General features: G+C 46.7%; 3 protein-coding genes across 4 annotated transcripts in view; 1 reads left to right on the forward strand and 2 right to left on the reverse strand.

The window, feature by feature from the left end:
• Positions 1-1,166: 1,166 nt before the first annotated feature.
• Positions 1,167-3,212, forward strand: Guca2b (guanylate cyclase activator 2B). Its single transcript, XM_042685134.1, has 3 exons — positions 1,167-1,276; positions 2,191-2,374; positions 2,950-3,212. Exons 1-3 carry the CDS (start codon positions 1,184-1,186, stop codon positions 3,006-3,008), a joined length of 336 nt encoding a protein of 111 aa, XP_042541068.1. The 5' UTR covers positions 1,167-1,183; the 3' UTR covers positions 3,009-3,212.
• A 6,064-nt stretch (positions 3,213-9,276) lies between these two features.
• On the reverse strand, positions 9,277-11,313 carry Guca2a (guanylate cyclase activator 2A). Its single transcript, XM_042684431.1, has 3 exons — positions 11,111-11,313; positions 9,894-10,101; positions 9,277-9,521 (listed from the first exon to the last, which is right to left on the reverse strand). The coding sequence occupies exons 1-3, from the start codon at positions 11,225-11,227 to the stop codon at positions 9,457-9,459; spliced, it is 390 nt and encodes a 129-aa protein (XP_042540365.1). The 5' UTR covers positions 11,228-11,313; the 3' UTR covers positions 9,277-9,456.
• An 8,559-nt stretch (positions 11,314-19,872) lies between these two features.
• The window catches only part of Foxj3 (forkhead box J3), a 94,076-nt gene continuing 89,284 nt past the window's right edge, over positions 19,873-24,664 (reverse strand). For both annotated transcript variants that reach the window (XM_042677053.1, XM_042677044.1), the window contains one exon: positions 19,873-22,872. In XM_042677053.1, coding sequence (XP_042532987.1) covers positions 22,757-22,872 — 116 coding nt within the window. In that variant the 3' untranslated portion in view covers positions 19,873-22,756. The remainder of the gene's footprint in view (positions 22,873-24,664) is intronic.

Below are 24,664 nucleotides of genomic sequence, written 5' to 3' on the forward strand. Positions count from 1 at the left end.
TTGCTTCCGCTGCAACCTTAGGCTGTGTATCTGTGACGAAGGAAGATTGTCTTGGTGTGGCATGTCCAAGGTGACACCACTGCAGCAAAACTAGAATTTGAACCCACCTCATTCTCTTCAAGACTAGTGCTTTTTTTTTTCTCCTTTCATGACGGCTTCTGAAAGACACACAGAGAATAGACGGGCTATACATAGTGAGGTTACCTAAGTATGGCTGGGAGATGACAGGCAAAAGCCTGAGCCAGGTCTGGTCAGTAGGATCGTCCTTTCAGGACCAGGGAGGGTGGTTCCTGCCTATAAGCCCAGCTACTCAGGAGGTAGAGATTGGGATTGCAGTTTGAGGCCAGTATAGATAAAAATTTAGACCCTATCTCAACAAACAAAACAAAACAAAACAAAAATCTGGGTGTGGTGGATTTTACCTGGCATCCTAGCTATATGAGAGGGTGAAGATCAAGGTCTAGGCTTTCCAGATCTTATCTGAAAAATAATTCCCCAAAGGGCTGGAGATATGGTTCAAGTAGTAAGAGCTTATGCCTAGCCACATAAGGCTCTAAGTTCAAACCCCAGCAGAAGGAAGAAAGGTAGTCCCTTAAATCGTTTTTTTTTCTTTTTCCTTTTTGTCAGTCATGGGGCTTGAACTCTGGGCTCGGGCACTGTCCCTCAGCTCTTCAGCTCAAGGCAAGCGCTCTACCACTTGAGCCACAGCGCCACTTCCTAGTCCCTTAAATCGTAAGTGGAATGGTCTTGGGAGTTGGTTCTACAGAACTCTGTCATCAGCCCTCTGTCTGTATCTCATCTCTCACTTAGAGAAAAAAATAAAAGCACAAACTGACCTGGGCCCAGAAAGTCATTTTACCTGGTAAAACTGCAAAATACTCTCCCTGCTTTTCTACTCCTGGAGGAGTTGTGAAGCAAAGTGGAAGTAGAGTGGTCCCAGCCCTTTGAACTTGACAATCACTACTATGTCCAGGGTGCTGGCCTCCCTCCGCCTTCTCCTCCCTCCTCCTCCTCCTCCTCCTCCTCCTCTCCCCTTCATGGGAACCAGCTCTGGGTTTCAGACTTCTGTCAGCTCCACCCAGCTGGCCAGTTAATGAGTGACCCAGGCTCTGGGGCCTGGCCTATAAGAAGCTGCTGGCTGGGAAGTCAGGTGGACAGTGGCTGCAGGGACACACAAGGAGCCATGATGGTGAGCAGGACTGTGTCAGGATGCCTGTGGGAGGTGGCTGTGGTCCTCCTGTTGCTGCTGCAGAGCACACAGTCAGTCCACATCAAGGTGAGTCCCTCCGGCCAGCCCTCCTCCCCTACTCCCCCCGCCTCCCTGACCCTTCTGGAGAGCCCTGAGATCAGCTCAACAGCTAGTCACAGCTCAAGTAGGAGACAGCCAGTGGGCGAAGGCTCTGGTGATGGAGAGGATGAGAAAGATCTGCTGTTTATTCTGCTCTGCTCTCCAAAGCTGACACTGGGCACGAGGCTTAGACTGTGGAACAAGCTGTGGGCCCTGGGAAAAACCCCTTTCATGCTCCCAGCTCTGTGCTCACCTACCTACACATGGAGGAAGAATAATCTCAGAACAACTTCCCTGGCAGGGAATGGTGGGAAACATTGCAGGATACACAAAAGAACTGGTTCCAGACAGAGGTCACGGCATATGCAAAGGCCCAGTGTCCTTCTTGAGGCCCAGAGGCAGGAAGGAGCCATGAAAGAAGGCCTGCCTACCATATTGTCTGGACACTGTCAGCCGCCCCAAACTCAGTGTGTCCTGGGAAGCCCAGCTGTGGCCCAGTGGTTTCATCCCTGAACCGGCAGGGTCCCCAGAGGCGGGGATGGAGGGAGAGGGGAAGAAGGGGTTCCAGCAGTAGGTTGAGAGTCAACCTGGCCAGCTTGGAGCCACCATGTTGGCTAAGGGCACAGCCCATTGTCCTGTTGTTGGCAGAGAGCATGCATCATTGACACTAGGGCCTTGATCTGCAGGGCTCCATAGCACACAAAGATGTCTCCCTACCCCATGTGGGCTGCCTAGGGAGTTGGTGGGAAGAGATTGATGGCCCTTCTTCCCTGCACGTCACTCTTTCTATGGCCTAGACAGGAAAGGTGCAGAGGACATGGGGCCCAGAACCCCTGGGTTTCATGACAGCACCTGCTTCTGGCCTATGGCCTAATAGCCTCTATCTCCTCTGCTTCCTGCAGTACCAAGGCTTTCAGGTCCAGTTGGAATCAGTGAAGAAGCTGAGCCACCTGGAGGGGCAGCAGGCCAGTCTCCACCAGCAGGCCCAGAGACCCCTGCCTTCTATATGCTACCACCCAGCCCTGCCCTCAGACCTCCTCCCCGTCTGTGCCTCCCAGGAAGCTGACAGCATCTTCAAGGCCTTGAGTATGTGCTGTGCCCAGTGGCTGTGCATAGGGAGGTTCAAAAGTCCCCCGGCCTTTCTCACCCCAGAGTTGCTCTGGTTTGAGCACAGTCATCAGACAGGAACCTCTTCATCTGGGGAAATCTCTCAACAACCTCACAGGTGGGAGGGAAACAGGTCCATAAACAAACAGGGAACCACAGAACACATGGGACACAGGCCTCACAGCTGCCATCTAATGAAGTGAGGGCCCCAAAGGCTTTCACAGGGGAAGTGACGGCTGAGGTGAGACTAGACCATGTGACAGAGCCTGGAAGCATAATGCAGGCCCTAGCAGGCATTATCCTTTGTCTATGCCTCCAGCAGGGTCCCTGTTGATCTGTCCACATAGCACAGAGCTGGGGATGGGGGTGCCCCATCCTCTCTAGGAAAGGGGGGCCATGCCCTTTTACTCTTCTGTCTAAATCTTCCTGCCTCATACCTGCGAGGAAAACACCGGTTCCTCCTGGTCAGCACCCCCCTGTGGCCCGACCAGCAGCAAGCTGTGAGTATAGATCTCCCAGGTTTGGATTCCACTGACCATCTTTCTCCTACCCAGAAACCATCGCTTTCGATGACTGTGAGCTGTGTGTGAATGTCGCCTGTACTGGCTGCTGAGATGACCCTGGGTGTCCCTCACCTGCCCTGCGTGCCTGCTCCTCAGACCCTGCACCTCATCTCCTGCGTTGCTCTCCATCCCATCCATGCACAGCCAAAAGCTCCTGGCCACCATGTTCATCACCACCTCCCCAGGGTGGCTGGATCTGGGGCAAGGCGATGAGAAACAAAGGTGGAGGAGCCCCCAGACAGTCCTGCTCCAGAATAAAGCTTCTATCCAGAGTCAAGTGTCTACTTGTCCATTCACAGGCACCGGGGGCAGAGTATCTTGGGAAGCTGGGTGGGTTGAGAAGGAAGGCTGGAATTCCCCTGAAGTTTCCAAGATCTGGAGACCTGGTTCATGACACTCCAATTTTGTAGATGAGAGAGCTGGGGTTCTGGCAAGAGAATCATCCAAACCACAGAAAAATCCAGACTTGTGAGCTCCAGGACCCTTACTTAGCTTGGAGCTGGCAGGGGAGGTGAGGAGCAGGGGCGGGGGACAGGCTAGGGGATGGAATCTCCTGCTACCTTTCCTTGGCAAACATCAAGGTTAACTGTCTCCATCCCTTTGTGTTCTTCCTCTCTCCCTGAGCTCTTGCTGTGCCCTCAGCCTCCTAAGGCTCCATTCTGGAGTCTTTCCATCCCTCCTTCTCTCCTGCCTGGTGGTCTTGGGGAGTTTGAAGCACAACCAACCTTTCTGAGCACTTGCTGTATAGCCCAGGCACCATTCTAAACATGTGACAGAGGAAATTACCCAAGTCATGACCACCCGAAGAAGTTGGTATTATGGTTATTCTTATCTCCTTTACAAATAAAGAGAATCCATAAGAGAGAGAAACACTTAACTCGGACAGTCAAGTGGGTTCCCCCAGGATGTCCAGACGATAGTCCATGTCCAATCATCCCATCCCTGCCATTCTGTGTCAGTGGCCCTGATGGCAGGGCTCAGGGCAGCCACCACGTCCTTGGAGCAGCCTTCAGCCTTGGAGTTTCTTTTTTGTTTTTGTCAGTCGTGGGGCTTGAACTCTGGGCCTGGGCACTGTCCCTCAGCTCTTCAGTTCAAGGCTAGCACTCTACCACTTGAGCCACAGCGTCACTTCCCATTTCCAGGTTTATTGGAGAGAAGAGTCTCACAGACTTTCCTGCCCAGGCTGGCTTTGAACCTCGATCCTCAGATTTCAGCCTCCCGAGTGGCTAGGATTACAGGCGTGAGCCACCAGTGCCCCAGCCAGGCTTGGAGTTTTTGAGAACACTGTCTTTCCACAGAGCGAGCTCCTCCTGGGCCATCATGCTGGGCAACCAGAATGAGGAGAGCAGGACGCAAGAGGTCCTTGCATCTGAAAGTTCCCTAGGGCCATAGTGGATCCTGGGCAGCTGCCTGGACTGACTGCCCAGTTTAGCTAGTGAGGCTCACAGCCTCTTCCTCCCCCTCCCTCAAGATGCTGGCTGGGATTCTGCCAGGCCTGCTATAGCTCTCTTGGATGCTACTGCTCACTTTCTACCGCTACTGAGGCCAGACTAGAGCTTTCTTCATGGGCACTTCTCTGACAGGGCTCATTGCCCTGTTGTGACTCCCCAGTGCCATCTATCTCTCAAGTCTAACCTGACCCCAAGCACCAACCTGATGCATCACTCACTGCCCCTTACAGCTGCACTGTGCAGCCTCTTGGTAGAGATAGCATGGGGAACTGACATTGCAGGAGCACTGACCACATGCAGCCAGGCGGCTGTGCCATTGTCCCCAAACAGAGGAGGAGCAGTGGCCCTACAGGCTTCATGGCAGCTTTATTGTGGTTTTTTTTTTTTTACTTCCTCTTTGTCCTCACTTTTCTTCCTTCTCTTCCAGTTGCTCTTCCTCTCTTCTTCTTCCTTCTTCTCTTCCTTCCTTCCCTCCCTCCCTCCCTTCTCTCCCTTCCTTCCTTCCTTCCTTCCTTTCTTCTTTCCTCCCTCCTTCCTTCTTTCTTTTCTTTTCTTTCTCTTTTTTTTTTTTGGGGGGGGGGTCCGGTTGTGGAGCCTGAACTCTGGGCCTGGGCACTGTCCCTCAGCTCTTCAGCTCAAGGCTAGTGCTCTACCACTTGAGCCACAGTGCCACTTCTGGCTTTTTTCTTTTTGTTTATGTGGTGCTGAGGAATCGAACCCAGGGCCTCATGCATGCAAGGCAAGCACTCTACCACTGAGCCATCTTCCCAGCGCCATTTTCTTTTCTTTTCTTTTCTTTTCTTGTGCTAGTCCTGGAGCTTGAACTCAGAGTCTGGGCATTGTCCCTGAGATATTTTGCTCAAACCTAGTGCTCTACCACTTGAGCCACTTTCAGCTGCTTTCTTTCTTTCCTTCTTTCCCTCCTTTCCTCTTTCTCTTCCTTCCTTCCTTCCTTCCTTCCTTCCTTCCTTCCTTCCTTCCTTCCTTCCTTCCATCCTTCCTCTTCCTCCTTCTCCCTCCTCCTCCTCCTCCTTCTTGTTCTCCTCCTTCTCCAACTTCTCCTTCTTCTTTTTCTCCTCCTTTTTTAGTTAATTGGAGATAAGAGTATCATGGACTTTTCCTCCCAGGCCGGCTTTGAACTATGATCTCAGCTAGGATTACAGACATAAACCAGAGGTGCCCTGCCTTCTTCCTCTTTTTTCTGGGGGGGGGGGTCGGTCGTGGGGCCTGAATTCTGGGCCTGGGCACTGTCCCTCAGTTCTTCAGCTCAAGGTGAGCACCCTACCACTTAAGCCACAGTGCCACTTCTGGCTTTTTTTCTGCTTATGTGGTGCTGAGGAATCAAACCCAGGGCCTCATGCATGCAAGGCAATCACTCTACCACTGAGCCACCTTCCCAGCCCTTCCTCTTTTCTCTCCATTTGCTCCCCACCTCCAGTTGCTACCTTCTATTATCTGAACAGAAGTTAGATGGTTTAGATTCCACCAATAACTAGGGTTGTCTTCCTGTACCTGGCTTATTCACCTAGCAAAATGTCCTCCTAGTTCATCCACCTGATCAAAGATGACAGGATTCCCCTCTTTTGAAGAGGAGAGTATTCTCTTGTATAATTAAGGTTATCTTCTTCATTCCATGCTTTAGTTATACATGGATGCCTTAGTAATACTGCAATGAGCATGGCAGGGAACCTATCTCTCAATACACTTCATATCATTTGGATGATATGAAGATCCAACAAGTCCAGAGGTGGACTTGTTGGATCATATGGTAGATCTAATTTTAATTAGAGGGAGGCTTGTCTATGCTGTGCTCCACAGTGGCTGCAATAATTTATATTCTACCAAAAGCACGTACTATTCCCCTTTCTTTACATCCTTGCTAATATTCTTCTTCTTCTAAGAGACCCCTTAGAAGAGATGTAAAGTGACATGTCATCATGGTTTTAATATGCATTTTCCCAGTGTGTGTCAAAAGAAAAACTTCTCAGGTCCTTTGCCTGCTTTAACATTGGATTGTTTTCTTACTGCTGAGTTACTCAGGTTCTTAAATATGCTGAATATTAAACCTTCATCAGATATGTATGCTTCATTAATATTTCTCTCATTCTATAGGTTGTTTCTTTATTCTGCTGATTATTTCCTTAGCCATGCAAATGTTTTCCAGTTTGATGCATTCCCCCTTGTCTATTTTTGTTACTTGTATTTTTGGGGGTCACATCCAAGAAACACTTGCCAAGACCAGTGCCAGGAAATGTACTCTTCTTTTTTCCCTAGTAGTTCTGTAGTTTCAGCGCTAACATTCAAGCCTTTAATCCATTTTGAATTGAATTTTGTATAAGATTTTAATTTCATTCTTTTGCATCTAGACATCCTATTTCCCTGTCACCATTTATTCAAGTCTGTTCTTTCCTTGTGTGATTTTTGTCATTTTTGTGAAGCATCATTTGTAAATTGATTTCTAGTCTCTCTATTCTGTTTATATCCTGTAACTTTACCAGATTTATTAGCTCTAACAAGGCTTTTATTTTTGGTGGAGTCTTCCGTGTATGAGCGTATAATCTGCAGAGACAATTCACCTTCTATCTTTCTGTGTTAGATGCCTTTATTTTTCTTGACTAGTTGCTGTGCCTAGGATTTTCTAGCACTACATTGACTAAAAGTAGGAAAAGTGAGGCATCCCACCTTACTCCTGATTTTAGAAGGAAAGCTCAGTGCTGTTATTTTAAAGTTAATTTATTATTATCATTACTATTATTATTACTATTATTATTTTGTGTGTCTGGTTCAAGCAGACAGATCAAGTTTATTTGAAAGCAACAGGAAAACAGCAAAACAGAGTTTCTATAGCAAGAGGACACAGCCCTGGGAGTCCCCGGTGCTATTATTTGTATCTGCTCTTTTGTTCTCAGTCTAACTAAAGGTTTGTTCATTTTGTTTATCTTTTAAAAATCCAACTCCTACTTTTGCTGATCTCTCCCATTGTTTTTGGAGTCTTTGCTTCATCTATTTCTGCATCAGTCTTTGTTGTTTCCTTCCTTTTATTAACTTTGGCCATATTTTATTCTTTTTCTAGTTCCTTGAGGTGTAATGTTGGCCTTGCTTAGTGTAGACTTTCCTTTTCCGTGTCAGCATGTATGACTATAAACTTCCCTCTTTGAACTGCTTTTTCAGTATCTGGTAAGTGTTGGTATAGTTGCTGTGTTGTGTTGTTTGTAAGTCTATAAATACCTTTTAATTTTTCTTTGCATTTCTTCTCTGATCCACTGGTTGCCCAGGATTAGTGGGATACTAAGAATTTTTCCACTATTACCTCACTTCATCTTTATTTGACTCTACAGATTATGGCTCTTATCATCTACATTTTTTAGACGAGGAAAGTGAGAAGTAACCTCCCGGGAGTCACAAAACTATAGCAGGCAGAGACAGAATTCATTGCCAGAGAGTCTGGCTTAAGAGTTTAAGCATTAAATGATTTTACCCACAATACAGCTCATCAGATCCCTCAACAACCTTGGGAGGCGGATTTTGTTATTCTCATTTCTGATCAGAGAGGGGCATACAACTTCTAAATCAGGGTCAGTCCTGTCTCCTTCCCTGACTCTACACTGTCCAGGCTGAACTAGCCCAGCGCCTTTATGTGTTCCTCCCATCCTCACCTTCTGAAAGTTTTTCTTCCCTCATTCACCCTGGTTTTGAGATCCATCCACCCTAAAGCAAGCTCCAAATGTTAAGGAAAATATACTTCATCTCCTTCTTCATCAAGTCTTCCAAGACTTCAGCCAGAAGAGGTTATTCTCCAAATTTCACAGCCTGCAGAAACTCTGCTTGAACCCCCAAGTGGCATTTCCCTTTTACTCCACTCCCCAAGACGTACCCCCTGGCTGCCACCTGTTTTCTTTTCCCTTGGCTAACTGGCCTTATTTCCACACCACACCTGTTCACTCTTGTCTGAACCATTCACAGCCTGACCCTTGATCCCCCTTTCTTTGGTTTGTTTGTTTTTAACATGTATTGAATTCCATTTATGTTTGTGTCAGGCCTGAAATGGGAGCTTTAAATGCATTATTTCACCCAGACCAGAGGTGCACACTATTAGTATTCTGGTTTTACAGAGAAGACTGGGACACAGAAAACAGTGACTTCCCTAACATCCTATAGGATGTGGAAGGCCTGGAGCTCGGACCTAGGTTTGTTTTTTTCCCCCTATTATATCCTTATGTCATCTGTCTGGGGGCAGAGAGATTTCCCAGGCACAGAAGCCATTATACCATAGGGTAGACAGAGCTGTGCAAAGGGTGTGGGCAATCAGGATACTCTGGGAGCTCCAAGGACAGAGTACTTGAACATTTTGATCAAGTAGCCAGGGAAAAGGCCTTGAGGAAAGGCAATGAAATGAAGACTTGAAGCTTGAGTAGTCTACCTGATCAAGATTGTGGAGAAAAGTCAGTGCACAGGGTAGCAGGAGCAGGCAAACCTGGATGGTTAGAAGAAGCTAGATTCTGTGTACCTTGAAAACAAGAGCATCAAGTGTCTGTGCTGGCCATCCAGACCAGACCTGATGGATTCCTGTGCTCACAGGTGGGTTGGTGACTTCAGTGATCATGGCAGACTTGGAAGAAAAGCAGAGAATCCACCCATTTGGGTCGTGGTTTAGAGATACAGGTTTCCCTCTATACCTGTGTATGGTGGTAGCCCCAAGTGAGTGGGATGCTAGAGAAGGGAATTAGGGTCTTTCTACTTTGCACACTAAACCTTGAGTTTCCCAGAGCAGTATCCACAATATTGGACGATGCTGGACTTATGGATGAAGAAAGAAATGGAAGCAACATTGGGAGTACTTGAAACTAATTTATTCACTGGGGGCTGGCACAGATCTTCGAAAGCTTCGCCCAGGTCCTCCACTTCCTCAGCTACTTTCTGAGCTGTTCTCTCTTCACTTCTCCGTACTCCCAGTAGGGTATGTTGAAATGCTAATACCTGGAGTATCACAGGCTGACCTTCCAGTAGAAGAAAGGGCTTCTTTGTGGGCTGGGGAAGAGGCAGAAACCTAGCATCCAGTACAGGCAGCATAGGCACAGATCTCACACATGCCTGGGTCATAAGCGATGGCCTCTAGACAAGAGAAATGAGGTCTGGTGAGAACCAACCAGCTTCCCATCTCCCAAACCTCTTGGCAACCAGCCCCCAGGAGAATCAAGTGGAGCTGAGCTCTCTGCCTCAAACAAGCTTACAAAGACCACTGAAGCCAGCTAATCCAAGAGGAGCTTCTAAGCCAGCAAGGAGATACATAAGCCCAGTGGAGTGCATGCTCCCAATCACTTTCTCCTTGGTGCCAAAAGCTGAAGCAGTGTGCTGGACCCACCAATCAGAGCTAAGCTTCTCCTCTGAGTCCCCCACCCCACCCCCAAATTAGAGCACAGCTCTTTCTCAAGAGCACCAGTCAGAGAACTTCCCAGTGCTGCCAGCAGAGAGAAAGCTACTCACCCAGTCTCTGCAGAATCTGTTCTGCATTGGGTTCCTTGCACAGTGGCCTGAGTGCTTCTGGAAAATTAGCATAACTGCAGAGCCTGGGAGCAACAGGCTCCCTTAGCATGGGTAAAAGCTTCCTGCGGCTGCCAAGCCTGGGCTCTGGGAGCTCCTCAAGGTCTTTAAGCTTCTTCACTGACTCCAGAGGAAAGGAGAACTCTCCATCCTGGAAGAGACAGTCAGAGCAGAATATGAGGCCAGGCTGAGGCTGCCTGCATCCCCAGAAAACAGATTGGTATCTGTGCATGCAGTGAAAGGAGAGTTTCTGCTTGGCAGGGGGTGGGGGGAAGGTGGGGGGTTGATGTCAGTGTGAGTCAGAGCTAACATTAAGCACAGTGGAGACCTTAGGTTCTGCATACTGCCCTCTGCAGAATGGAGACATGGGCATGGTGTTCCAAGGACACAGTACGTACCTCACCAAGAGCTGGTATGCTATTTTTATTTTTTGAGGAGGGTGATGCAGAGGCCAGGATCCAGGCATCATAGCTCCATATGGACTGCCCACATGAATGCCGTGTGGTTGGGTGTTATGCCCTCACTTCCAGCCTCTGGCCTAGTTTTTGTGTGAGAAGCAATGAAGGGCTTCCAGAGGGCTCTCGTAAAGAGCAAGACCCATGCTGGGTGCCAGCTTGGGCCATGGCCAGTGGGGAGGGGAGGAGGGGGAGGGAGGAGTGTGGGGAGGGGGGGGGAGCCTTGCAAAGTAGATAGATAAGACTCATCTATCAGGACCTCCAAATGTCCATGTGATTCTTGGAACCCAGACAAATGCTCATGCTGAGCACAGGTCTCAGGAACAATGCCTGGATTTACACCGAGTTGCTTTAGGCCATGGCCTGTTGTGGAACCTTTCTGAGACTATTTCCTCCCGTTGTAAAATAGAAAGAATAATGATTAGTCTCCTGCACCCAGATTGCTGGCGTGTTGCAGTGAGATTCAAGGGCAGGAGCAGATGGTCACTGCAGGCAATGTCATTCTCTTTGCCCAACAGATGTTTCTCTCCTGTCTACCTGGATTCTCTCCTCTCTGGTTTTGGAGGGAAAGGTAACTGTGGCTGGCAGGACTGAAAAGGGGATCTTGCCTGGAAGCTGAAGCTACCAACTACCCATCATACCTCGGTCAAAACTGATGAGCTCTCTTGGGAGAGTGGGCTGGACCACATAGGAATGGGGACATACCTTCACGGTCACACTTCCTGCCAGGGTGGCCCAGGTCCCTAGGAGACACAGCGCAGAGAGCAGGCAGGTGTTCATGGCAGCAGTGCTCAGAGGAGAGAATTCGCCAGTACTGGACATTGGGGGCAAACAATGGGGCTTTTAAAGAGGCCTGGGTTACTCAGTAACCTTGAGCTTGTCAGAGGTGCATCTGCTGCCTGTCAGACCTCATCAGATAAGACCAAGGCCCCAGGAGATAAGAGATCAGTTGAGACTGGCAGAGTCCTGCCCCTCCCTTGGAACCACTTTGACCCACAGCTGGGCTGGGTCAGCATACTCTGGGCCAGGCCTTGAAGACCCAACCCTGCACTTGAGAAAGGCCCAAACCTAGCCCAGGACAGTGACAACAGGGCAATCAGGTTGAGGGTAGGAGAGGGCAGGGCACTCAGGCAGGCACGGGGGAATTTCCTCTAAGGAGTGAGGGGAAATTCCTTTAAGGAAGATAGGTAGAGTGGCAGACCATTTTGTGAAGAGAGTGTAAGTCAGCCCAGGGGAAGGGAGTTTGGGATATAGACAAAGCTGCAGACCCAGGAGGTTTCAGGTTGTGATTTTAGGGAGGGGTTTATCTTGGTCATTCCCGGGCCTGCCCTCAAATCCCACCTACTGTCCCATTTTGAGGTATGTGACTTGGGCAGACATTTTCCCATCTGTGATCCCCAGTGTCCCTGTGAAAGTCCAGGTAAGTACCTTGCCTGTGGGCCAGTGCTATTGTTCTGAGAGTTAAATGTAGTTTTCATGAGTTTAGCTCAATGTCTGTCATCCAGGAAGCCCTCAGTAAAGGATCCCTTTGTTACATTTCCCTTCACAGGAGCTCCTGGCATGGCTCTGAGAGCCAGCTGGCTGTCTGAGCCATGCTCCATCCTCATCCTGCGAGCCCACAGGCCTCTGTCTGGGATCACTAGTGGGCACTGGGCATGTGAGCGGAGCCCCTGGACCCAGGAGGAAGAACAGCAATGGGACTGCCATCTTACTATTCCATAAACCAGGCAGATGTTCAAAGACAAAGCAGGCAGCAATACTTGGACAGGAGAGTCAATACTGGAGAAGGCATGGGAGGGAGTAGAGCTGATGATAAGGGAACAAAGGGCCCAGTCAGGCAGGATCAGGTAGCATGAGGTTTTCCTGCACTGTCCTCAGTGCCAGATTGGACTTGCTCTCCTTGCTGGTGTGCGCCTGTGTACAAATGCCTGTGTCCATCAAAATGCATGCATATGGAGCTGAAGTGTGTGCTGTGTACACACTGAAGTGTTTGTCTGTGTATGACGATGTATATATACATTGAGGGATGTGTGTATCCATGCGTGACAAGGTATGCATGTGAATGCTTACGAGGCATATTTTTTATGTGTGTATGTGTGTGTACATGTACCTGCAGAAGTCTCTGTCTGCAGTGTGTCCATTCTACCCTGGCCTCCATTAGCTGAGTGCACAGTGGGTTTGAGCGTGGGCAAGGGCAGAGTTGGGTGAGGATGTGCAATACAGGTGCAGGTGCAAGGATGTGGGGTGAAGGTGAGGCAGTGGTGTAGCAAAGGGGTCCACTAATGAGGGTGGGTGGAAAGAGGGTAAGACTTGGCTCAAGAGTGAGCCAAGGTGGGGCTGGGTGGACTGCGATGGGCACCAGCATAGGTTCAAGGACTGGGATTGGAGGTGAGTTAGGGTGGCACTGAGGTAGCAGCTAGCGATGGGAGTTTGGAGTGAGTTTGAGTTGTGGTTCTGATTAAGATCTGGGTTAGAATGGAGCTGATGTGAAAACACAGGATTAGTCTGGAATCCAGGGAGGGGCAGCATCCAGTGGGGGCGGCTTGATGTGAGGACTAATGGATGCCGAGGTTGATTTGGTCTGGATTAGGGCTCCTTGTAGGGTGTGCAGTTGAAGAGGAAGTATGGTGGGGTGGGGTTTATGATCAGGGTTGGAACACAGATGACGTGGGAGGCTAAAGCTGGGCTTTGATTTGGCATTAAGGATGGGGCTGAGTGAGCCACTAAGGTCTGAAGGAACCCTTCCCATACTCACCCACTATGGTTCTTCAGCGCCCTCTCCCCAGGTGTGGCTGAGTGGGGGGTTATACAAGGGCTTTGGCTCCTGTTGCTTCTCCTTCCCACACCTCCTGACCAGGGTTTCCTGGTAAGAAGCAGGGATGCAGGGAACCAGGACTGCAGAAGTGACATCACATCATGCTGTGGGAAAGAGGAAGTGGCTCCAAGGCCTTAGCCCTTCCCAACTTTACCTCTGACATTGGCTCCGGGAAATAGGAACCCACTCTTCTTCCCCATTCCCCTCAGCTCCTTGCCCAGTCTGATTCCTGGTAGTCTCAGGATCCAGGGTGTGAGCCTGGTAAACTCAAGGTTCTGAGAGGACCCTAAGATGCAGCTTCAGCTTCTGAAAATTAACAGACAGTATCAGCTTCCCCGAACATTTTAGATTTTCTAGAAAATATTCCTCATCGAACTGGTCCCTGCAAGCCTGACTTCAGATCCTGTTCTCTTCTATCAAACACCTATCCAGACTGTCTGCCTTGCTCAGCATCCTGTGAACTGCTTGGAGCAAAGTGTGTGGAGACCCCAGGCCTCACCCAGCGACCAGAATGCTGAGTGTTCGTGGGGTCAGCAACATGGCAGGGTTTTTTGCCATGATGATACAGAGCTTATGCCAAGCTCTGGGTTGAGAAATTTTCAGTTGTGGAAACTGGACTCATCCCCAATTCATAGCTAACACTCACTCCAGTGCCTGACCTGGGCCAGGAGGTTAACATCCTTGTGTGGGTCCCTTATTGTGGCTCTCATGTGCCCATTAGTTGGGTCCACTAAAGCTTAGTCCCCTCAGGCCTAACTCCATTTGCCTGCATGTCATAGGCCCAAGCTAACGTTAGCAGTAAGGCCTGGAATAGAGCCAGGTAGGAGCTTGCAGACTTACGGTTCTGTGTGACCTTGAAAGGGGTGTGGCCCACACTCCAAAGCCTCACCTCTAAAACTTGTAAATGTTTTTTTAGAGGTTATAATAATCGCTGGTTTCTATAGGAACCTCTAGAAACCCACAAATGCTTACAGTAGACATTAGAATGAATTTGAACCTAGCAGCTCTAAGAATATGTAAGAAATAACTACAACCCATTTTATACATGGGTAAACTGAAGCTTAGAGGCTCAGAGAGGTCTAAGGGACCATGACTTTCTCAGGGTTGCACCTGTTGTATTCATTGTGTACTGTAAAAAGGCACTTGATCAATAGACAGCATAAGTATAGATACAAACGTGAGGCTATCTCAGTCCAGAATAGAATCCAGTTCTCTCCAATGCCAAAGAAAATTCTAAGTTTTCAACCCAGTCTACTACCCTACCTCCTATTTTATCTTCCTGGTACCAAACTCTTTATTCCTCTTTTTTTCCAGAAAAGGAAAAGAAAGGGGTGGCCATGGAGTCAGATCCTGTGAGGTAGGCCTATGATGCCCATTTTAGAGAAGAAAACCAAGGCTCTGAGTGATCAGCGTCACACACAGCAGGTGCTGACTTGGGACTTGAAGACTGATGACCTGAGTCCAATTCAGGCTTCTTATGCTGAGATCCCTTCCCTACCCCAGGCCCCAGATGGGTCGGTTCCTGCCCTTGATGCTCTAGGGGCAGCTGTGGAGTGGATAGCAGGTGTGCCTACTTGTTTGCTCAACAGTACCATCCCCACAGTCTGGCATGGATGAGATGGAGAGCTCATTCACCATCTGCTCCCACTCCACAGAACAGCAGCTTCCTCCTCCTCCCTAACTCTGAGGCACAGCCACTGAAGCAACTTCACATCCTAAGTACAGAGAAGTAGTCATAGCTGGAGCACCTGCCATGTGCCCCAGGAGCTCCTCCTGGAGCCCTGGGTTAGACGGGGAATAGGAGGTGAACACTGACTCCAAGGAGGCCATGAGTGGACAAGCCTGGGATAACAGGTCCCAGGGCCAGGGTACCAGCTGCTTACCATGTGAGGGGGCCTTGGCCAATGAGAGCTTGGGACTGAAGGCTTCAGAGTGAAATGACCTATGGCAGAGTTGTGATGTAATGACCGTGTAGCAGTGGGGTCAAGTGCACTCTCAGCCATGGGCTGTACATGTCCAGGAGGGAAGGGGTGCCCCAGGAGGGCAAAGGATGCAGGGGAAGATAAGAGGCAGGAGTATCAGGTGACCTTGGCAACTTGGTTCCAAATAGAGGAGAAGGAAGGCCATTCCTTGGGATTAATATGTAGCACCAGGCTAGCTGCTCTTCAAATGGCTTAACACTTTGAGGTAAGAGGTTTTCATCTCCATCTTACAGATAAGGAAACTGAGGCTCAATGTCTTGCTCATATGGAATTCTAGCTCCTTTGCCTCCTAAGCCCACATTCTTTTCTATGCTTCAAGCATTGACTGTGTTGGCCCTTGGGGCTTGTAGGGCACATCTCCACCACAGTATCAGTCACCCTGGGCCAGTTTCTGGGGGTGGAGGGAGGGTGAGAAAGCTAGAATAGGACTGGATATGGAGAAGGAAGAAGAATACATGATTGTGATCTAGCTCGGAGGGTGCTACTTGAGTAGTGACAAGATCAGGGTGAGGTAAGAAAAAGGAAGAATTTGTGCCAGACTTTGCAGGACCCAACTCTGACATGCCTGGGAACAAAGTTTGATCCTGATCAAGTGTCACCAATAAAAAAAGGACCTGGAAGTGGAGGAAGAGGCTAATATGCCACCAAATTTGAATGAGGAGCCTTGGCCTCTGAGAGTCATCACCCTGCCTCTCTAGCTCAACAGCATACAAGTACACAAGTCCTAGACACAACTGCACAGTCAGGAGCACACACAAGGTTCTATTCACAGTCTCACACAAGCTTATACCCACAGACTCTCATGGAACCAGAGGGTCACACTTGTCTCTGGGAGCATCACTGAAGATAACAATTGTCCTGTATTTATTGCCTTTGTATATGGGACAAGAAAGTGTCTCCCAACCTGGGGACTGCACTGTGAAGGCTACATTCAACCCATGAAGCCAGACACTCCTAGGTGTCTGTAATGCACGGACAGGGCAGGGAGGAAGAGAAAGGGGCAATCTGCCCCTGGGAAAAGCTGACCAGAATGAGGCAGGTCTGAGTTCTGTCCTTTCCCTTACACTGGCAATGACCTTTGGGCAAATACTTCACCTCTCCAAATAGCAATGCCCAGCAGTAAAAGGCAGATAACAACACCGATCTCACCAGGCAGTTAGGAGTGCTAAGTCAGATAATGGCTGTCAAGTATGGGGCAGGGACCTGGCAAATGGTGGCAATAATCATAATGTTTGTGGCAGACGCTGTGAGTATGTGGAGACACTTAGGTCCACTCAGGCTCAGAGGCAAGGCAGGGGAGGGAAAGAAAGGTAGGTGGCTGTTTCAAACCACACCTGCAGAAACAGTGCCAGCCTCTATATCTGCTGGTCCTGAAAAGATGAGATCTAGGACTGGTTGAGTGATCTCCTCAGCCTAAGCTTTAGTGTGTGTGTGTGTGGGGGGGGTGCACAGTGGGTGTCAGAAGGGCTAGGAGGAGCCCTAGCCAAGCAGCTGTAGGTAGGGTTAAGAACTAGAACGGCTCCTTGGCTTCTTCAGACAGTAGAGCTCTGACACTGGAGAAATTTTATATTGGAGAGATTCTGAGGGCTGGCACCCTGTGACTCTGCTTTTCCTTGAGGCCTATAGAAACAAAGCATGGCCCCAAAGTAAAAGAATACTTCCTTAAGAGGGAGGGCAGAGTTGGCAGCTTGCCCCCTGGTGGCTACAGGCGCTCCCTGCAGCTTTCACTTTATAGGCCCTTTGCTGGGCAGATGGGGCAGAACTGTGGAGCTGCCTGACCTGGGTCTGAAATGCAAGCTCTCCTTTTGCTATTACCTCTGTCAGGAACCAACCAGATGGTACTGGGCAAGTCAATTCATTGCTCTATAGTTCAGACTATTTGTAAGGTGAGGCTGGTAATAATAGCGACAGCCCCAAGCAGTTATATGAAAGAGTAAATACAGTGACTTACATCACGTGCTTGGGAAAAGTAACATCAGGTGCCTAATAAATGGTGGGTGCTGATTCTGACATCCAAGGCCCCTTGGCTTAGGCCATTGCTTGAGAGCTCAAAGCTGGAAACAGCCCTGGTTTTGATGAAGCCAAATGACTAATCACCTCTCCATCTCAAATGGAGACTGCAGGGAGAAAGCTCAAAATTGCTTTTGAAATACCTCTAGGAAGGCACAGGCATGGAAAAGCATGTCAGAATGCCACCATGGCTGCTTTTTGTAGCTTTTGGTTGCCGTCTGCCTCCACCTAAGGGAAATGTTTCCCAAACATACATTTAAAATTTCCATATTTTTTTGCCAGGCACTGGTGGCTCACGCCTGTAATCCTAGCTACTCAGGAGGCTGAGATCTGAGGATTGCAGTTCAAAGCCAGCCGGGGCAGGAAAGTCCATGAGACTCATCTCCAATTAACCACCAGAAAACCGGAAGTGGCGCTATGGCTCAAGCAGTAGAGTGCTTGCACCCAGGCCCAGAGGTCAAGTCCTACAACTGACCAAAAAAAAAAAAAATCCCATTGTCTCTTACTTCTTCTAAGTTGTTCTTCCTCTTCCATAAAATGAAGCAAGAACAGTACTACATCATCAGGCCACTGTGTAGATGAAATGAAAATGTGCACTGGAAATTTTAAGTTGCTGACATGTAAATGGCTTTCCATTTGTCTCTAAGTTTTCCCTAAGTAGCTGTGTGACTTGAAACAAGTCACTTCTTTGGGTCTCAATGTTCTCAACAACACAATGTGAGGTTATGTGAGCAGCTTCCTAGGGCCTCTGCAAGCTTGAAACTTTCAAGACAGTTCTGCACTTCTAGGGCATTTCCATTCAGGTACCCACCTGAGTGCTGATGCTACCATGGCATTTGCAGGATTTGCCACGGGTCACATTTATAAATGTGACATTTTTCAAGTGTCATGTTAAAGCTTTGAGAAATACACATTAAGCTTAATGATTTCACCATTTTCTTTGATCTGGGGAGGTATGTGCTACAGATAAATGAGAATCAGCACAAGGTGACCACATTTGTCTTCTACTACAGGCCTTCCAAGTGACTAGTAATCATGAAAACTGACCTGTGATGGGAGTAATGCAAGCTTTAGCTCCCAAGAGGGACTCCCTACCTCCCTTTCTGTGAGTAATCATTACTCACTTGGGAAACCTTCCTTTTAGGAGGTAAAAGGCAATGAGCTCCAGAGTCAGACCCAGACTTCATTATTACAGATCCACTACTAGCTGTGTTGAACTGTAAATGCAGTTAAGTTAATGCTCTTGGGATTTCCCAATCTCAGATTCTGAGCCTGGTGGAAAACTCCCCTTTTGGGTGAGACAGATTCTGGGTTAAATTCCACCTCCCCTGTGTGCCAGTCTTCCATTGCTGAGCTGCACAAAACTTGTTCCCACAACAGTAAGACCAGGCTTGGCATCATTAGTCTCCACCACTCAGGGAAGGCTTGTGCTTCTCCCACTGCAAGCCACAATCCCTTTGCTAATCCAGTTCCTTTGCTATCACCTTCTAGCTCTGGCTCAAAGCATTAGTATCAATGGAAAGACCTTCCCACTATCAGTGCCAGGCACCTCCAAGAGTCCAAATAGTTTATTCACACCCCAAAGCTTTCCTAAACCAATGTCCATGTTCTCAACACAATCTAACCCCTTATCAAAAGAATCCCACCAGCTGGGTGCTGGTGGCTCACGCCTATAATCCTAGCTACTCAGGAGGCTGAGATCTGAGGATCGCGGTTCAAAGCCAGCCCGGGCAGGAGAGACCGTGAGACTCCTATCTCCAATAAACCACCAGAAAACCGGAAGTGGCGCTGTAGCTCAAGTGGTAGAGCGCTCGCCTTGAGCTGAAGAGCTGAGGGACAGCGCTCAGGCCCAGAGTTCAAGCCCCACAACCGACACACACACACACACACAAAAAAGAATCCCACCTTGCCAGGGAGTGTTTCCGGAGTAGATTCCCTAACCACCTTCTCTGGATTGGCATTTTCTCCCTGTTCTGGGAAAATCTGCACCCCTAAGGGCAGAATTGTGGCTTCCTCCTTTCTGGGATTCTCACAGAAGGCCTTGTCACAGCATATTTGTTTTGCAAATGTTAAGCTCTACAGTCACCATTTAGAAACAGCTCTCTGGGAAGGCAGTGTTGGGACAAGGCTAGAAGCAAGTGTAAGCGGCATGATAGGGATTCCCTTGATAACAGGATCCTGTAAAAAAAACAAACAAACACATGATGCCTGGAGTCAAACCTAAGTCTTCTCACTTGTCAATCAAAGAATCTGGACAGATGACTACACCTCTGTCTCACACCTGCAGAGTGACGGCCACAATATCTACTCAGAAAAGTACCTGGAACACACTGAATATGCTATAGGTGCTGTTGTAAATGTTTAAACAGACTGATCAGTGCAACCCCATTCCAATTCTAGGAAGTGTTACTCTCACTTTATAGGCACTGGAAATGAAGAAAATGAACTCAGAGGTTAAATATCTTCCTCAAGTTCACAGAAGTAATGAGATGTAAAGTGAATAACCACAGACACTGTTCTGAGGCAGTATTTTGTGAGACACAACTGTCCACTGCTTGAGGGCTCTGGGGCTGACCATGGGTTTCTGAATCTGAACTAGCTCCAGTCTGATTCCCTCAAATGAAATGCAGCGAATGATGCAGAACAACCAGAGTTGCAAATAGATTTAATATATTTATTTTAAGTGCCATTCATGCATATCGGTTCTGGCAGCAACAATCCTAATGACACTTGGAATATTTCTTTACAGCACTAAACAGTTACAAAGAATGGGTGCCGTTCATCATAGAGGCAGAATATGAAATCGTGCAATAGCAAAACTGTAGAAACATTAAAACACTGACTGTCCAATAGCAGTACAGAAAGCAGGTTGTGTTTGCACAAAAAGCCAATGCATTTTCATCACATATATACAATATAGATATGTACACATCACCCTCTGAATGAACAATATCAAAATACTCTTTTCCATTTGAAAGTATCCCCAGATCGATTCCCTCCCATTTCAAAGGACATTTGAGACAGACGTATTTACAGAAACACACATGAATACATTTACATTTCAAAAACTTCCACAAATGCCAGTCGGATTATTCTCCTGGACAGAGTGCCCCATTTAATTACATGCATTTATTATTCTCTAGTCAATTTAAGTCCAAGACAGAACTAACTTGCTCTGCATTAGTAAACTAACAATAGAAATGGCCACTAGAGGGACTCTCTGCGTTTTATCAGCCAACCCTGTCTGGTCAAGGCTCACAGAGAAGGTCCTGGGACCATTGGAGGCCAAAGTCAGCAGATGGGTTTGGATGGAGACTTTGCCTCCAGTGCCATTCTTGGTAAGTTGAAATACTTAAAAAAATATTGATTACTGCAAATCAGTAAATGATTGACAAATGAGAAATCAGCATCATACAATTTGTAAGATCAGTAGTTCTACTCAACTCAGTTTAAGAGACTGCATTCCAATACCCCAATTCTTTAAAGTGCACATTGCTACCCAAGCAATTCAGAAAGCTTCAAAGTAGCAATTTCAATATCTAGAAAACAGTGACTTGAGTAGACTACTGAACACCCCCTTCAAGCTTTTACTCTGCAGGCTGTCCTCTCATCTTGCCTGGATCCTTCTTAGAGGCATCTGTTGGTTGCCTTCCCAGAATCCTCTCATTTTCACTAATCCAAAGGGCTGCAACTGAGCTTTTCATACCAAGCAGGGTCCAAGCAACAAAGAAACATAAAGCTCTTCCCTCCTCCCAAATCTCACCAGCCTTTACTATGGCTGGCTTCCCAGTGATTCATTCAAGGAAACACTCCATTCAGACACATACAAAAACATATGGGTACACATATGCACACACACATACATATACACACACACTCACATACACAAAGATGACTATTTCAAGTAGAGATTACTCAACCACAGAATCACTAAGGCTAAGTAAAATGATTTAGCATGGCTGATAAGAGAGACCAGAGCTGGTAATAAACAACCAGTGAGTAGTTATTCCTCTTTGATTTGATAGAACCTATTAATCCATTAAAACAGAAAGATTTTCTCTTGAGAATCAATTCAAAACCTATTCATTAGGGAAATAATCTCATTCATTCTAGCTTTACTGTAGAATTAAGAAAATCAATCCATGTAGAATAACTGTGATATGACATGAAATAAAACAACTAAAAACCACCCCCAAAAGGTAGGCTTCATTCCAAATGAAGTGGCCAAATGTCACATACACACAGACACACAGAAAGGAATAGCAGGCCACTTAATAATTGCACCACAGACTGAGGCAAATCAAATCTGGGTATATAGCTCTACTCTTCTTTCAGTGCTATTTAAACAGAAAGAGGCTAAGTGCGGAAAGTTCCTTTATAAACCTGTCCTGATGTTCTCTTACTCAGATGGATTGATTCAATTCCAGAAAAAAAAAATCCTTTGAATCTAAGTCCCAATCTGCAGGAATGCTAAGAGAAAGGGGAGGGGGAGGGAGGGGGAGAGTCAGGGAAGGAGGGAGGGAGGGAAAGAGAGAAATATACTCACCTGGTAAAGAAGTGGTGATACAAAGACTGATACAATGTCCCTCTGATTGTCTTGTCTGTAAACTCTTATCAAGAAAAATTACTCTATGCTTTCAGACACCACACTTCTTACTGAACCCAATAGGAGCTGAGCATTCACAGAAGGTAGTAATAAATATTAAAATAACACTTTTGGACAATAAATATATAAGCAAATGTGGAAGCATTGATTTGTTTATGAGCCAAGCAATACTCAGCTTCTAATCAGCCAAACATTTCAGAACTGTCATAATTCAGATTTAAGAAACAGACATTGACAAGGTACAACATTTCTATAATTTCCCCAAGCAGCAAAACAAATTTGGTCAGTTCTTCTTCATACAGCTCAGGAACAACATGCCCCTCTGGATTGTTTGGAGAGTATCAAACTCTGGGTTCCTAGACTTACTGGGTAGAATTCATTATTACATTTCTGAAAGAGATTAAAAGGGAACTAGGCTCTGGAGAAAATCTATTTCTTTTCAGTTCTAAGCATCAGTTAAAAGCATCCTGCAGAAAATAGCCTAAAAAGGAACAAAAACTGATAATAGCGTTCTTTTCAAGACATGACAATCCAATTAGAAAAAAAACTGAAACCTTTCAGTAATGTTTGTACACATATTTACACATATGCATCTATAAACTGGTTGCAGCAAAATAGGTTCTGTCTGAAAAATCAGTCTGGCACTTGTGGTTAACATTAAACTGACACAAATATGCAAAAAGCCGTTCAAATCACACAACAGTTAGGAGCTACATAGGGCAGTTGGCAGGGAGACAAACATGTAGTACTTGTTTGGGTCAGATAAAAGCAGTAAGTTATCCAGCTAAAATCTTTTTGATTGTCTTCAAAAGAAATCTTGGTAACATTAGCAAAGTGATTATCAACTTTGTTTACTCAACTGGATTTCTTAAACTTTTCCCTTCACTGCACTGCACAGAAAGGTGATGTTGGGGTCTGTTGCCTTGCAGAAACAAGCTCTACACAATTGAATCCCAATCAAAGTCGTCTTGGATGTCATCTGGAGGCAGGGAGCGCCGCATCTGAAAGGCTTGGGAAGGCATCATGTGCTGCTGGCTCATGGCTCCGTGGTGGCCTGGGAAGAATAGGGAAACACCAATAGTGATTGGGTAGAAACAAAAGTTAGAAATGAACTAACCCCTACTAAGCATTTCCTATGTGCCAATACATAGCACATATTATGTATGGGTTCATGGGATAATATGTGCTATGAAGCAGTTCTGAGCCTTACCCTGAAGGTAAGGGGGATCCTTAAGAGGATGAACAAAAAGCTGGTTGTGATAGTACACACCTAAAATCCCAAACCTAGCACTGGGGAGGCTGGGGTAGAAGGATTCTGAGTTTGAGGTCAGGCTGAGCTACAAAGCAAGACCTTATCGTCCCACACACAAAAACATGAGCAAGTCATAAAACTAGTGAAGGTACAAGATAAGGTCTGAACCTAGTTTAACCCGACTCCAAAAACCATGCTCTTTTCACTATACTGGGCTGCATGAGTAAAGTGTTGATGCAACTATTTCCCTCAGGATCTACTGGACTCCAACATATGCTTTAGTAACTTCAAGTAGCTCACATAAAAATGGTGAACAGGAGAATGATGGCTATTTGTCACCAAAGTCAGACTGGACCATACTAATTCTTCCCCATAAGTTAATTTTTGGGCCACCATGTAAAAGCAAGTGAACAGAAAACATCAACACAGTATATCACAGTGAACTATGAAGAGTATCTAGTCCAAGATGCTCATTTTCCCACATTCTTCTTGATTCACTCTGGCTCTGTAGGTGCTTCACAGTCTCAAGGCATTCTGCCTTTGTCTCCACACTTCAGAGACCCCTTCTAAACAATTTTTTTTTAAAATCAGTATTTACTCATAGCATTCATTCTTTTCCTAGAACTTAAGCTTTAACTGTTGAGGAATTTTTACTGTATTTACTGTTTTGTTAGTATACGAACAGAAAATTTCAAGTAGTCTCATCTAATTATTTTTTTCTCATAAACACTTTAGTGTACAATTGCATGAAATGCAAGGCTTTCACAATATCACAGTGCAGCAGAAATCCTGCACATCTCCAATTTAACAAAAACTTACAACTTCCTCATTTTTGTGATTCCCAATATAACCCCAATTTGGTCCTCCTAACTTCAAGATTTGGATGGTATCCCTAGCTCCTTTTACTGACAGAAATAACACTGGAGTCAGAAATTGGGTAACTGGTAGCCTGCCTAGTTTCATTAACTATTAAGTGATAAAACAACAAGATTCAAACCTGGCAATTTGAATTAACCATCATATATTATGCTATCTACAAATTACTAGTGAGTGTAGATAACAGATACATCTATTCCCTGTTATCTAGAAACAGGCCACATTGTTCCAACTCCTTCTCTACTGTGGGTACACAGTTCTTTCAGGGTTTTTAGTACCTCTACCACTGTACATTACTTTCTGTCTTTTCCTCAGATAGCTCAAAGGAAGGATATGTGGTATAGGAGGCAAGCAATCCACCACTGAGCCACCTTCCCAGCCCTGATATGTGGTATATGAGAAAAATAAACTGAATCTAGACCAGGACATAAATCTTGAATTAGCCACTTGTCAAACTGGATGGTCTAGGCAGTGTCTTTCTTTCTGATCCTCTATTTCCTCATCCAGGTGATCCTTGAGACCCCCTCCCAGTTCTAACAATGAGCCGTTGTCTCCTGGCTAAATGTAAGACTTATATATTCAGGAACCTAGGGGAAAAAAGTTCACAAACTAGTTAATTCTTAAAACTTACTGTCTCTGTAAGGAACCTCTCTAGAAGCCATAGCTCCAGTCCTACTGGAGCTATTCTACTTGAATGAATACAAGCAGAATCCATGGT

The sequence above is a fragment of the Dipodomys spectabilis genome, unplaced genomic scaffold (assembly GCF_019054845.1).
Source record: "Dipodomys spectabilis isolate Male_0828 unplaced genomic scaffold, ASM1905484v1 ptg000002l, whole genome shotgun sequence".
Classification (NCBI taxonomy): Eukaryota; Metazoa; Chordata; class Mammalia; order Rodentia; family Heteromyidae; genus Dipodomys; species Dipodomys spectabilis.